General features: G+C 40.2%; 1 protein-coding gene across 1 annotated transcript in view; it reads left to right on the top strand.

Moving 5' to 3' along the window:
- The window catches only part of LOC112066254 (ADP-ribosylation factor 4-like), a 70,470-nt gene extending 63,669 nt beyond the window's left edge, over positions 1-6,801 (top strand). Inside the window, 3 exon segments of the mRNA XM_024128698.1 lie at positions 4,293-4,356; positions 6,299-6,371; positions 6,374-6,801. Of these exon segments, the coding sequence (XP_023984466.1) occupies positions 4,293-4,356; positions 6,299-6,371; positions 6,374-6,801 (565 nt within the window).
- Positions 6,802-15,744: the final 8,943 nt, after the last annotated feature.

Consider the following 15,744-nt stretch of genomic DNA (forward strand, 5'->3'; position numbering starts at 1 on the left):
TTCACAAGCATGAATATTTCCCATTTCTTTATGCTCTCAATGCACTTATATCATAAATTTGGTTACCTCAATATTCAATGTTTACATTATTATGGTGATGTAAATACTATTCATGGTTGAACTATGAGTGTCCTATGATTAAGATTACTTTTCCCTTCCTGCGTAAGGTTTTACTTTCCCTGGAATTAACTGTCTTAATTTTTCCATTTGCTTAGATGTATTATTATCGCTAATTCAACCCCAAATCCTCTATCAGTTCTCTAAATCTGCTCATGATTGCTCCAGATGCATCAGATGTACATTCAATTTCACTTTCTGGAAGTACCTGTCCCTGGAGCCTTCTAATCTGCTCTGGTATGGGCTGGTTGTGATACAGATGTGATCTTGGTTTCCTTCACCATTATCTTCGGGAGTTCCCTCATCCCTATTTTGGATCCCCTTGTCCCTGATTCCCATCTCTTCCTATATTTAGTCCTTTGTTTTGATGAATCACAACCTCTAGTAGTTTCTTTAAAAAACAAACATGTACTTTTTTGAGACCTCGTACTTCTGCGAATGCCTTTTTTATACTCTAACCATTAATTGACAATTTGACTTGAATTAGGATTCTAGGTCAGGTATACAAGTTTAACTCAGAATTTTGGAGGAATTATTCCCTGTGTTCCAGCTTCTAATGTTGCTATCAAGAAGCCTAAAAAGAAATTTTGATTCTTAATTGTTTGTATGAAGACGTTTTCCCCCTTTCTGGAAACATCTCCTCTTTGTTTTTAGTTTCTGAAATTTTGTCACGACATGCCTTGGTGTGGCTCTGTTTTTACCCATTAGATACTCAAAGGGTTCTTTTGATCTGGAAACACCTATCCTCCAGTTCTGAAAATTTTTCTTGAGTTCTTTCTTTGATGATTCCTTCCCATTTTTCTTTCTGTAATTCATATCACAGACCTCCCAAACTGAGTCTTGATTTTCTTTTCTATTGTACATATTTTTAGGTTTTTCCCCCCTCCCACTTTCTGGAAGATTTAAAAAAAATAATCTTCCATAAGAATCAATATCATCGGGCTTCCCTGGTGGTGCAGCGGTTGAGAGTCCACCTGCCAATGCAGGGGACACAGGTTCGTGCCCTGGTCCGGGAGGATCCCACATGCCACGGAGCGGCTGGGCCCGTGAGCCACGGCCGCTGAGCCTGCACGTCCGGAGCCTGTGCTCCGCAACGGGAGAGACCACAGCAGTGAGAGGCCCGCATACCGCAAAAAAAAAAAAAAAAAATCAATATCATCAAAATGACTATATGACCCAAGGCAATCTACAGATTCAATGTAATCTCTATCAAATTACCAATGGCATTTTTCACAGAACTAGAACAAAAAACTTTAATATTTGTATGGAAACACAAAAGACCCCAAATAGCCAAAGCAATCCTGAGAAAGAAAAACAGAGCTGGAGGAATCAGGCTCCCTGACTTCAGACTATACTACAAGGTTACAGTCATTAAAAGAGTATGGTACTGGCACAAAAACAGACATATAGATCAATGGAACAGGATAGAAAGCCCAGAAATAAATCAACGCACCTATGGTCAATTAACCTATGACAAAGGAGGCAAGAATACACAATGGAGAAAAGAGAGTCTCTTCAATAAGTGGTGCTGCGCAAACTAGACAGCTACATCTAAAAAATGAAATTAGAACACTCCCTAACACCATACACAAAAATAAACTTAAAATGTATCAAAGGCCTAAATGTAAGACCAGATACTATAAAACTTTTAGAGGAAATCATAGGCAGAACACACTTTGGCATAAATTGCTGCAGTATCTTTTTGGATTCACCTCCTAGAGTAATAAAAATAAAAACAAAAATAAACAAATGGGACCTAATTATACTTAAAAGCTTTTGTACAACAAAGGAAACCATAAGCAAAATGAAAAGACAATGCATGGAATGGGAGAAAATATTTGCGAATGATGCAACTGACAAGGGATTAACCTCCAAAATATACAAACAGCTCATGCAGCTCAATATCAAAAAAGCAAACAACCCAATCAAAAAATTGGCAGGAGATCTAAATAGACATTTCTCCAAAGAAGACATACAGATGGTCAAAAATCACATGAAAAGATGTTCAACATTGCTAATTATTAAAGAAATGCAAATCAAAATTACAATGAGGTATCACCTCACACCAGTCAGATGAGCACTATTTACAATAGCCAAGACATGGAAGCAACCTAAATGTCCATCAACAGAAGAATGGATAAGGAAGATGTGGTACATATATGCAATGGAATATTACTCAGCCATAAAAAAGAATGAAATAATGTCACTTGCAGCATCATGGTTAGACCTAGAGATTATCATACTAAGTGAAGTAAATCGGACAGAGAAAGACAAATATCACATGATATCACTTATATGTGGAATCTAAAAAAAAATGATACAAATGAACTTATTTACAAAATAAAAACTGACTCACAGACTTAGGAAACAAACTTACAGTTACCAATGGGGAAAGATAGGGGGAGGGATAAATTAGGAGGTTGGGATTAACATATACACGGTACTATATATAAAATAGATAATCAACAAAGACCTACTGTATAGCGCAGGGAACTCTACTCAGTATTCTGTAATAACCTATATGGGAAAAGAATCTGAAAAAGAATAGATATATGTATATGTATAACTAAATCACTTTGCTGTACACCTGAAACTAACACAACATTGTAAATCAAATATACTCCAATATAAAAAATAAAGATAATCTTCCAACATTTCTATTCAGTTAACTTTTTTTGCTATTGTACTTTTAATTTATAAGAGCTCTTTTTTGTTCTCTGAATATTCTTTCACTATAGCAATCTTTCTTATTTTGTAGGTGTTGTATCATTTTTTTGAAGCAAAGTATCTCTGAGGACATTAACGGTAAGTTTTCATTAAAAATTTTTTTTGGCCCATACACAGTCTTTGTTTTCTTCAGCTTACTTTTTCTGATTATTTCTCTTGACCTCTTTCTCCCATATTAAATGCTTTTCTCAAATGTTCAATGATCTTTGAATATGTAATGAATTTTTTTTAAAGTAAACTTTATGAGATATAATTTGTATTCTCATTACACTGGTATAATTTACATACAATAAATGTACCAATTTTAACATGTATTTACAGGTATATACCCATGTAACCATCACTACAATCAAGATGTAGAATATTTCCATCACCCCTGATATCCTTTAGAGTCATTATTCCCCCAGCTCCAACCTTAGGCAAACAGTGATCTGCTTTATGCCACAATAGATTAGTTTTGCTTGCTCTAGAATTCCATGCAAATGACTTCATGTGTAGTGTTTCTGAGATTCATTAATGATGCGTGAATCTGTAGTTTACTTCCTTTTTTATTGCTGAATAGTATCCCATTACATTGATAGAGCACAATTTGTTTATCCATTCATTTAGAGATGGACATTTGGTTTGTTTCCAGTTGAAGCTATTAGGCATAAAGCTGTTATGAATATTTGTGTACAATGTATTGTATGGACAAATGTTTTCATTTCTCTTGGTTAAATACCAAGTTATAGAATTGCTGGGGTTTATGGTAAGGATATTCTTAACTTTATAAAAAAAAAAACTATCAAACTCTTGTCCCAAAGTGGTTGCACTGTTTCTACATTCCCATCAGCAATGTATGAGAGTTCTAATTGCTCTGCATCTTTACCGACACTTAGTATTAACAGTCTTTTTAATTTTAGTTATTCTAGTGATATGTAATGTTACCTCATTATGGTTTTGATTTACATTTCCTTGGTAATTAATGATGTTGTCTTCATATGCTCTGCTCAAGGTGTAGGGCACTAAAAAGATGATTGGATAATCAGGCCAGTGTGAAAGACTTGTCAACTGAGGCTTCACTGAATAGCAACCCTCCTGGGCCATTGCAGAGAATTCTGTTATCAGTTTCTTAGGTTTTTTTTCCCTCTTAGACTGGTTAGATTCCCCATAGAAACCTGCCAGAAGCCATGTATGGTTTCTAGGATTCTGAAATCCAAGTGTGAGAAGAGAGCAGGATGCTTCAACTTCCAGTATGTAATCCCTGCCTTCAATTGAGTCTGGTATTTCTTAGGACTTGTTTTGTGCTCTCCAGAGAATAAACCTACAGTTTTCTGCAGAATGAGGCAGGGGCTATTCCCTAGCTGATCTAAGTGGATGAGGGCATGGTCGGTGGTGGGGCGGGGAGGTGGGGGGAGGGGGAGTCTAACTGTTCCTTTAGCTGACTTTCACTACCTTTCTCTTTTCAGATCTACCTTTGATCCTACTTCCAGAGGTATCCGGTCCTGCAAATTTCTGAGCCCTTTGAGCACTGTACAGTGTAATTGATTAGCATCTCGACTACTCGAGTTCCCTAACTGTGAAAATGATTGCTATGTCACTTTATGCAGCTCTACTTTTGTAAAGAGAAAGATAAAAAATGTGTTTAGTAATTTTCTCAGCATATGATACCAACAGCATAAGGATGCAATCCCTGTTAGTAAGTGCTGGGACAGAAGAGAGCTGCAATTATTCAAGTTGTCAAACGGGGCAAGTCGTAGAGAAATGGCAAAACCAGAGTTCAGACGTGGCTGCAACTTAAAGAAAACAGCAGAAAACTCACCAGGGAAGCACTCTGGGGTCTAGCTTTGCCTTTGGCTTATAGACTGTCCCTGAGTACATGCAGTTCAACTGAATTCAGGATCCAAGATAACTTGCCAATCATTTAATATCATTACTTCCATGTTGTTGATGTTCTTGTTTTTTTTAGTTAATAGACTTTAAAAACTGTTAAGTCGTTTTAGGTTTACAGAAAAATGGTAGGGTTCGCCGTGTTGTATATTCTATGGGTTTAGGCAAATGTAAAATGCCATGTACCCACCATTACAGTATTATGTAGAATACTTTCACTGCCCTAAAAACCCTCTGTGCCCCACCCGTTCATTCCTCTCCCCAATAAACCCTGGCAAGCACTGATCTTTTTATTGTCTTCATAGTTTTGTCTGTTCCAGAATATCATAGAGTTGGAATTACACTGTATGTAGGCTTTTCAGATTGGCTCCTTTCACTAAGTAACATGCATTGAAGTTTCCTTCATGTCTTTTTGTGGCTTGATAGCTCTTTTCTCTTTAGCGCTGAATAATATTCCATTGTCTGGATGTATCATAGTTTATTTATCCATTCACCTACTGAAGGACATTTCGGTGCTTCCAAGTTTTGACAATTATGAATAAAGCTGTTATAAATATCTGTGTGCAGGTTTCTGTGGGGGCATAAGTTTTCAACTCATTGGGGTAAATACCAAGGAGTGAGATTGATAGATCCCATGATAACAGTATTTTAGAGTCGTTGAGCAGGTCATCACCCTGCCAATTCCTGTCCTAGAGGGGAGCTCCATCGCACACACTGGCTGGCGAGCCGTCCCTGCGGCTCTCAGCTCCTCTTTCCTCCCTGAGTTTGCCAGGAGCGTGAAAGAAGGCCCGAGGTCGCCCCAAACCCCTTCTGCTCCTGTCCATCGCAAGTGCCACTACCACCATGGGCTTCACCATCTCCTCCCCTTTCTTCCGCCTCTTCAGCAAGAAGCAGATGAGCATTTTATTTTATTTTATTTTTGCGATACGCGGGCCTCTCACTGTTGTGGTATCATAGTTTATTTATCCATTCACCTACTGAAGGACATTTCGGTGCTTCCAAGTTTTGACAATTATGAATAAAGCTGTTATAAATATCTGTGTGCAGGTTTCTGTGGGGGCATAAGTTTTCAACTCATTGGGGTAAATACCAAGGAGTGAGATTGATAGATCCCATGATAACAGTATTTTAGAGTCGTTGAGCAGGTCATCACCCTGCCAATTCCTGTCCTAGAGGGGAGCTCCATCGCACACACTGGCTGGCGAGCCGTCCCTGCGGCTCTCAGCTCCTCTTTCCTCCCTGAGTTTGCCAGGAGCGTGAAAGAAGGCCCGAGGTCGCCCCAAACCCCTTCTGCTCCTGTCCATCGCAAGTGCCACTACCACCATGGGCTTCACCATCTCCTCCCCTTTCTTCCGCCTCTTCAGCAAGAAGCAGATGAGCATTTTATTTTATTTTATTTTTGCGATACGCAGGCCTCTCACTGTTGTGGCCTCCCCCGTTGCGGAGCACAGGCTCCGGACGCGCAGGCTCAGCGGCCATGGCCCACGGGACCAGCCGCTCCGCGGCATGTGGGATCTTCCCGGACCGGGGCACGAACCCGTGTCCCCTGCATCGGCAGGTGGACTCTCAACCACTGCGCCACCAGGGAAGCCCGCAGATGCGCATTTTGATGGCTGGATTGTATGCTGCTGGCAAGACGACCATTCTGTATAAACTGAAGTAGGAGAGATAGTCACCACCATTCCTATCATTGGTTTTACTGTGGAAACAGTAGAATATAAGAACATTTGTTTCACAGTATGTGATGTTGGTGGTCAACATAAAATTAGGCCTCTCTGGAGGCATTACTTCCAAAATACCCAGGGTCTTATTTTTGTGGTAGATAGCAATGATTGTGAAAGAATTCAGGAAGGAGCAGAAGACCTGCAGAAAATGCTTCAGGAAGATGAGCTGCGAGATGCCATGTTTCTGCTTTTTGCAAACAAACAGGATTTGCCGAATGCTATGGCCATTAGTGAAATGACAGATACATTAGGTCCTCAGTCTCTTCATAACAGAACATGGTATGTTCAAGCCACTTGTGCTACACAAGGAACCGGTCTGTATGAGGGACTTGACTGGCTGTCAAATGAGCTTTCAAAACGTTAAATGAAGGGCTTCCCTGGTGGCGCTGTGGTTGAGAATCTGCCTGCTAATGCAGGGGACACCGGTTCGAGCCCTGGTCTGGGAGGATCCCACATGCCGCGGAGCAACTGGGCCCGTGAGCCACAACGACTGAGCCTGCGCGTCTGGAGCCTGTGCTCCGCAACAAGAGAGGCCGCGATAGTGAGAGGCCCGCACACCGCAATGAAGAGTGGCCCCCGCTTGCCACAACTGGAGAAAGCCCTCGCACAGAAACGAAGACCCAACACAGCCAAAAGTAATAAATAAATTAATAAACTCCTATCCCCAACATCTTAAAAAAAAAAAACCCAAAAAACAAAAAAAAAACGTTAAATGAAACTGAATATCTAACCAAGGACATGTTTGATGGAATTGGTCTAGGCTTGTTACAACAAAATTAGTTTGCATCTTGGTTATTAAACAGTATCTGGGACTGGTTTGGGCAGAATATTACAGCGTTTAAACTTATTTTGTTGCCAATTATTGTTTACCAAGTATAATGTTGCCATTTAGCAATATGCTTGGTTTTAAAGAGATTCTCTTAACTTGGGAAAAAAATAGTGTCCTCTTTTAATTTTACTTTCCTTAAGCCTAAATGCCTGGACGTAGCTAATGTGACACCTTTAAATAAATCCATTTTGAATGTTTTTTTGAGCCCACAACAAGTAATGTTTTAAAGTTATCCCCTCGCTACTTTACTGATACCTTTATCATTCCTGGGACAGTCTGCTGATTTAAAAAATGTAGCATTCCATTTGTATTTATTTTTTTTCCCTTGCCAAAAAGACTTTTTTCCCAAAAAGATTTTTGAATACTGCTTGTACCAGCCAGGGAAATGCTCCAAAACAGTATTCAGTTCTTTTGCACTGAGGAGCTTATATTTCCACCCATTATTGATTCCTGGCTTCTATCAGCCAAGCTTACCTTGGTGTGGTTTGGATTTGATAGCTAATTAGTTCTGTGCTAGTTGCGAAGAGTTCGTATTGAGATGATTTTTAATACTCAGCAGATTGTCTTCCTTTACATTGTATCTTTTTTATGTTGCATGTTGCTTTTGGTATCAGCCCTGACTCTTTGCCCGGTATATGATAGTTCTGCTGATGTTTTATTGTTTATTGGTGAACATGTCTTCATTAAGAGTTTTTGGAAAACTCATCAAACTCAATGAATAAGTTTTATTCGTAACCCATCTGGAATTATTCCTAATAAAATGATAAAACATGTAAAAAAAAAGAATATTTTAGTTTTGTAAGAAACTGCCAAACTGTCTTCCAAAGTAGCTGTACCATTTTGCATTCCCACCAGCAATGAATCAGAGTTTCTGTTGCTCCACATCCTTGCCAGAATTTGGTACTGTCTTCTTGGAGAATTGATCTCTTTATCATTATGTAATGCCCTTTTTATCCCAAATAACTTTCCTTTCTCTGAAGTCTGATCTGTCTGAAATTAATATGGCTATTCTTGCTTTCTTTTGATTATTGTTAGCATGGTATATTTTCCTCCATCCATTTACTTTAAATCTATATGTCTTTAGGGACTTCCCTGGTGGTGCAGTGGTTAAGAATCCGCCTGCCAATGCAGGGGACACGGGTTTGAGCCCTGGTCCGGGAAGATCCCACATGCCATGGAGCAACTAAGCCTGTGTGCCACAGCTACTGATCCTGCACTCTAGAGCCCATGAGCCACAACTACTGAAGCCCATGTGCCTAGAGCCCACGCTCCACAACAAGAGAAGCCACCGCAATGAGAAGCCCATGCACCACAAAGAAGAGTAGCTCCCGCTCGCCACAACTAGAGAAAGGCCGCGTGCAGCAACCAAAGACCCAACACAGCCAAAAATAAATAAATAAAATAAATTTATAAAAAACAAAATCTATATGTGTCTTTATATTTAAACTGGGTTTCTTATAGACAACATCTAGTTGGGTCTTGTTTTTTGATGCACTCTGACAATCTGTCTTTTAATTGATGCATTTAGACCACTGACGTTCAAAGTGATCACTGATACAGTTGGATTACTATCTACCATATTTGTTACTATTTTCTATTAATTGTCCTTGTTTATTGTTCCTATTTTTGTCTTCCACTATTTTTCTGCCTCTTGTAGTTTTAATTGAGCATTTCATATGATTCCATTTTCTCTCCTTTCTTAGCATATTAGTTATACTTCTTTTTTAAATCTTTTTTTTTTGGTGGTACCTCTAGAGTTTGTAATACACATTTACAAGTCCATTTTCAATAACATTTTACTGCTTTGCAGGTAGTATGAGTACCTTATAATAATGAAAGGATCCTAATTTCTCCCTCCCGTCCCTTGTATCATTGCCATCATTCATTTCACTTATGTATAAACATACATAAGCATATATATAGATATATATTCAAACACATTGTTGCTATTATTTTGAACAAATTATTATTTTTAGATCAATTCAGAACAAGAAAAATAAGTTTTCATTTTATCTTCACTTACTTCTCCTTCAATGCTCTCCCTTTCTTTAAGTAAATCCATATTTATGAACTATATTGTTTACCTATTCTCTAAAAAAACGTCTTTTAACATTTCTTGCAAGGCAGGTCTATTGGCAACAAATTCCCTTAATTTTAGTTTCTCTGAAAAAGTCTATTTCTCCTTCATTTCTGAAGGATAATTTTGCAGGACACAGAGTTCTAGACTGGAGATTTTTTTCTCTCAACACTTTAAATATTTTACTCCACTTAAGAATTAATATTGTGAAAGCAACTATACTCCAATAAAAATTAATAAAAAAGTCAACACTAAAAAAAAAAAAAAAAAGAATTAGTATTGTTAAAATGGCCATACTACCCAAAGCAATCTACAGATTCAATGTAATCTCAATCAAATTACCAGTGACATTTTTTACAGAACTAGAACAAAATAATCCAAAAATTTATACAAACCCATAAAAGACCCAGAATTGCCAAAGCAACCCTGAGGAAAAAGAACAAAGCAGGAAGCACCACCCTTCCAGACTTCAGACAATACTACAAAGCTACAGTAATCAAAATAGCATGGTATTGGCACAAAAACAGACATACAGATAAATGGAACAGAAAAGAGAGCCCAGAAATTAACCCACAGACCTATGGACAATTAATCTTTAACAAAGGAGGCAATGGGGAAAAGACAGTCTGTCCAGTTAATGGTGTAGGGAAAGTTGGACAGCCACATGTAAACCAATGACATTAGAACACACCCTCTCACCATACACAAAAATAAACTCAAAATGACTTAAAGACTTAAATATAAGACAAGACACCATAAAACTCCTAGAAGAGAACATAGGCAAAACATTCTCTGACATAAATCGCACAAATGTTTTCTTAAGTCAGTTTTCCAAGGCAATAGAAATAAAAGCAAAAATAAACAAATGGGACCTAATCAAGCTTACAAGCTATGGCACAGCAAAGGAAACCATAAACAAAACGAAAAGACAACCTATGGACTGGGAGAAAATATTTGCAAATGATGCAACTGATAAGGGCTTAATTTCAAAAATATACAAACAGCTCATACAATTCAATAGCCAAAAAAAAAAAAAAAAAGAACCCAGTAGAAATATGGGCAGAAGATCTGAATAGACATTTCTCCAAAGAAGACACAGATGACCAATGGGCACGTGAAAATATGCTCATCATCACTAATTATTAGAGAGATGCAAATGAAAACTACAATGAGGTATCACCTCACACCGGTCAGAATGGCCATCATTAAAAAGTCTACAAATAATAAATGCTGGAGAGGGTGTGGAGAGAAGGGAACCCTCTTACACTGTTGGTGGGAATGTAAATTGGAGCAGCCACTATGAAAAACAGTATGGCAGTTCCTCAAGAATCTAAAAATAGAGTTGCCATATGATCCAGCAATTCCACTCCTAGGCATATATCCAGAGAAAACTGTAATTCAAAAAGATACATGCACCCCTATGTTCATTGCAGCACTATTTACTATAGCCAAGACATGGAAAGAACCTAAATGTCCATCGACAGATGAATGGATAAGGTAGATGTGGTATATACATACAATGGTATACTACTCGGCCATAAGAAAGAATGGAATAATGCCATTTGCAGCAACATGGATGGACCGAGAGATTATCATACTAAGCGAAGTAAGTCAGAAATAGAAAGACAAATACCATATGATATCACTTATATGTGGAATCTAAAATACGACACAAGTGAACATATCTACAAAACAGAAACAGACTCACAGACATAGAGAACAGACTTGTGGTTGCCAAGGGGGAGGAGGAGTGGGGGAGGGAAGGATTGGGAGTTTGGGATTAGCAGATGCAAACTATTATGTATAGGATGGATAAACAGCAAGGTCCTACTGTATAGCACAGGGAACTATATTCAATGTCTTGTGATAAACCATAATGGAAAAGAACACGAAAAAGAAAAAAAATATATAACTGAGTCACTTTCCTGTACAGCAGAAATTAACACAACATTGTAAATCAATTATACTTCAATAAAATAAAAAAATGTTTTACTGCACTCTCTTAGTGCTTGCATAAGAGGTTTCTGAGGAGAAGTCTGATGTAATTCTTATCTTTGCTCCTCCGTATGTAAGATATTTTCCCCTCTCTGGCTTCTTTCAGGGAATTTCTTTGTATTTGACTTTCTTTAGTTTGCAAATGATATACCTAGGTTTGGTTTTTTATTCCCCAGTATTTATCTTGCTTACTGTCCTCTGAGCTTATTGGATCTGTGGTTTACAGACATTACTTTGGAGAAATTCTCAGTCATTATTGTTTCAAACATTTCTTCTGTTCCTTTCTCTCTTTCTTCTCCTTCTGGTATCCCCACTACATGTATGTCACACCTTTACAGTTGTCCCATGGTCCTTGGATATTCTGTTCTGGCTTTTCCCCCAGTCTTTGTTCTCTTTGCTTTTCAGTTTTGGAGCATTCTATTGATATATCTTCCAGCTCAGAGATTCTTTCCTCAGCTGTGTCCAATCTAATAATGAGCCCATCAAAGGCATTCTTCATTTCCGTTACAGTGTTTTTGATCTCTAGCTTGATTCTTTTTTAGGATATCCATCTCTCTGCTTATATTGTCCATGTGTTCTTGCATGCTGTCTAGTTTATACATCAGAGCCCTGAGCGTATTAATCATAGTTGTTTTAAATTCCTGGTCTGATAATTCCAACATCCCTGCCAGGACTGGTTCTGACACTTGCTCTATCTCTTCAAATTGTGGTTTTTGCCTGTTATTATGCATTGTATTTTTTTTTCTTGATAGCCGGACATGATGTACCGGGTAGAAGGAACTGCTGAATATAGGTCTTTAGTAATGTGGTGGGGAGATGTGGGGGAGGGGAAGCATTCTATAGTCTTGTGATTAGGGTTCAGTCTTTTAGTGAGTGTATGCCTCTGAACTGTGAGCTTCACAAGTGTTTCTCAGTTTTTACCCCTCTTTAGGTGGGAGAGGATGGCTAGAGTGGCTGGATTTGTGTATTTCTAGCCTCCCACATAGGAGGCTAGAGCTAACTGGAGGTGGGTATTTCCCTTCCCCTAGATCACTTAGGCTCTGATAATACTCCAGTTTTATAGACATTGTGTCTTTCTGCATCCTGTTAAGGATGACAAATGATTTTCTAATTCTTTTCTGATTCTTATAGTAAATAATATTCTACTAATCTTATGTTTTCATAAGTTCTACATATGTCCCTACTCTACACTCCATTTGATTTCAGATGATGGCAGGTGGACATGCACAGCTCACCCCACCTGAATCTTATAAGGCGTAGCCCCTGGATCTTCTATGATGGAGTGCATGAAAAACTATAATCCCCAGTAGGCATTGTTCCCAGGACGACTCCTGTTTCCAACTCTGCCTGGCAGTGTTCTATGTGTTCAACATCTTGCAAGATGAAAAGCACCATCACTAGCATCCTTCCTTCCCTACCTCCTGCTCTGATGTTTTCTGGAAATAGGAATGGCAAGAGGAATGGAGACCACCAGTGGCTGGCTATCATGCCATCAATAGGAGAAATGACCACATTTCTCCTATTGATAGGTTTACTAGATTGAAATGTAAGAAGAGATCTTTAAATGTCTTTCATTATACATTGTATTTATTTATTTAAATGGTACTTATTGAGCACTTCCTGTGTATAAGGTCCTGTTCTAGACAATAAAAACAGAGCAGTGAGCAAGGCAGACATGGCTCTGCCCTCAGAGAGCTTACATCTCAGGGCGGGGTGGGGTGAATATTAAACAAATGATTACATAATTAATCATTGTAATTAGAGTTGTGATTAGAGTTTCAGAGAAAACATCCAGCCCAAGGGGCAAGAGACAGGATCACTGGTGTTGGTGGTTCCAGGATGGTCTCCCTTGGAGAATTGGTGTTTGAGTTGAGCTCTGAAAGATCAGAATGAATAAACTAGGAGAGAAGGAGAGTATGAATGCTCCAGGCATAGAGAAGAACATATACCAAGGCCCTGGGGCAGGAGGGATCAAGGTGGAGTTGAGGGTATATAGAAAGTTGATGTGGCTGGAGTGAGGAGGGGAGAAGCCAGAAGAGGTGAAGCCATGTTCATTGTTGCCTGGGCAGAGCAGGGGCTCTGTAAATGATTTTGTTTAGCGGATGAAAGAAGGCAGTCACGGCTAGTCTGTAATAAGTTTCCTAATGGTGGCTGTGGGGCTGCCCTCAGCTCCTTCTTGCCCTCACACTTTACCAGTGACTAGAGTGAGAATGCAGAAGCCGTGCCCAGTTGGCCAGGAGACAAGGGAATGGGGGAAAGTTAGAGAAGGTCTAAATGAGGGATGAGCATTTAGACCAAATGCTAAGCCACCAATGTGGCTAAGACCAAAAGGAAGAGAGACCACACTGATATGAGGAAGCCTGGAGGTTTCATGGGGAGATAGCTGTAGAGGCAGTTCTTGAGGAGTGGGGGCGGAGAAGGCACCCCAGCAAGTAGCAGGGCAGGAAGCAAGGGCTCAGAGAACAGAACAATGTGAACAAAAGCTTCACAAAAGAGAAGCTTGGGTGTGGAGGTCCTGCTGGGCTGTAGGACCAGGGTGTGCAGAGTGGGAAGGCTGGATCATGAAGTGGATGAGGCAGCATCTCAGCTGCAGTCTGACATGAATATGTCTTCAGACTACACGTGTCCCTTTCTTGGAGCCCATCAGGATGAAGCCCAGATCAGCCTTCTCTGTCCAGAGCCCTGAGGTCTACTGCTTTTCTTATTCAAGCACTGGGTAAATGTACCTGCTTAAGACTTTGGTTTCTGGGAGGTGAAGAAAAGTGGCCAAAGCTGGGAAAGCTCCAAATCTTCAAACTCAGACTTGACATCCTACTGCTTCCCAGTGAACTTGAGAAAGAATTTGCCCCATCTCATCACTCAGATCTCAACAGATCTGAGACTTAGTGAAAACTCTGCTCTAAAGTCCTACAGAACATGAACAAGGGAGAAGAGAAACCAGAACAGCCATGACTGCAAGCCATTAGTTTTGATAAACATTAGTTTGTTTTGACTGCAAAACATTAGTTTGGTGTCTGTGGAGCCAGGGTCCTTCATTCAACAAACATTTCCTGTGTGCCGTCTCTGCGCTACACACACCAACTGACATCAGCTATCTGTTGATGTTGAGAGATGCCCTAAACAGCACCATTTGGGACATGAGACATCCCAGAGAGCAGTCTCTCAGGAAGTGGCTTGGCTTCTCTGAGCTCCCAGGAGTCTTTGGCATCCACTTTTAGGGGAGAGGACGGCTGGGAGGGACACGTGAGGCTTTCTCCAAGACCAAGAAGCCATGAGGCTGCAACTCCCCAGGAGCAGGCAGAATTGTACAAACTTAAATGAATCAGGAGTGTAAATGGAGCGGTTCGACTTGGCTTGCACAGTACAATAAAGATCTGCAAACACTCAGCTCCATATTGAACTCGAAGCAGGGTAATTAGTTCATTATTCACTTTCCAGACTGGAAGGGAAAGCGTGTATACCCGGGGGACAGCATGGATGAGCACAGTCGTAAATCACGCCATTTACAAGCCTCGCAATGAGAAAAGCAGCTGGCTGGAGGGGGACACTCTGCAGGCAGCGACAGCGGCTGGAGGACCGGCCGGTCGAGGCGGATCAATCTGCTCCCTGGAGATGCACCAGTTGGCCAGTCATTCAGCCTTCCAGCCAAGGCAGCCAGCCTCTTGGCCACCCAGCTGGGCGCTTCCTGGCCAGACCACAAGGAAACAAACTCCACTCCACCCAGGAGGAGTGCTTTTGTGACCTGAGGTAGCCTCTCCTGAAGCTGGACAAAATACTAGGAATAGTGTTAGGATCTTGCCAAAAGACCTCTCTGGCCCAATTGGGATAAACCACTACCTGCTTCCCTCCCTGGGCTGTTCTGGGTCCCAGGTCCTTCTGGCCCAGCCAGAGGACCAGGCTTGTGCCTGCTCAGCATGTTCCAACGGGGGGCCCTGGATATCACCAGCTGCTAACCATGCGTCACAGCCTTCGCCCCCACCCCCAGTCTCTGCTGCTTTCAGGGAAGAGCCTTTTGGGGGATCAGAATTTCATTTAGAGTTGAAAGGTGCCACCCGGCACAGGACATCCTTGTCAGGTGGCTGTTTAGCCACTACTGGCATACTATGTAGCCCTCCACGTAGACAATTCTTTCTCTTCCAAGCAAAACACCCTTAGTTTCCTTAACTGTTCCTTGTATTTCAAGATTTCCAGACCTCCCATGATCTGACATTTTGTCATAGACTATTTCCCACTTTATGTTTCCTCTTAAATCTCCAAACCCCCAAAATGAGATGCAGCACCTCCTGTGTGTTATGGTGAGAACAACAATAATTAAGACTTATTATTCCTTAATGCTTTACATGTATCATCTCATTTAACTCTCATAATGACCTGGTGGTGTAGTTATTAACTCTACACCATGAGAT

This window comes from Physeter macrocephalus, chromosome 11, assembly GCF_002837175.3.
Source record: "Physeter macrocephalus isolate SW-GA chromosome 11, ASM283717v5, whole genome shotgun sequence".
NCBI classification, from domain to species: Eukaryota; Metazoa; Chordata; class Mammalia; order Artiodactyla; family Physeteridae; genus Physeter; species Physeter macrocephalus.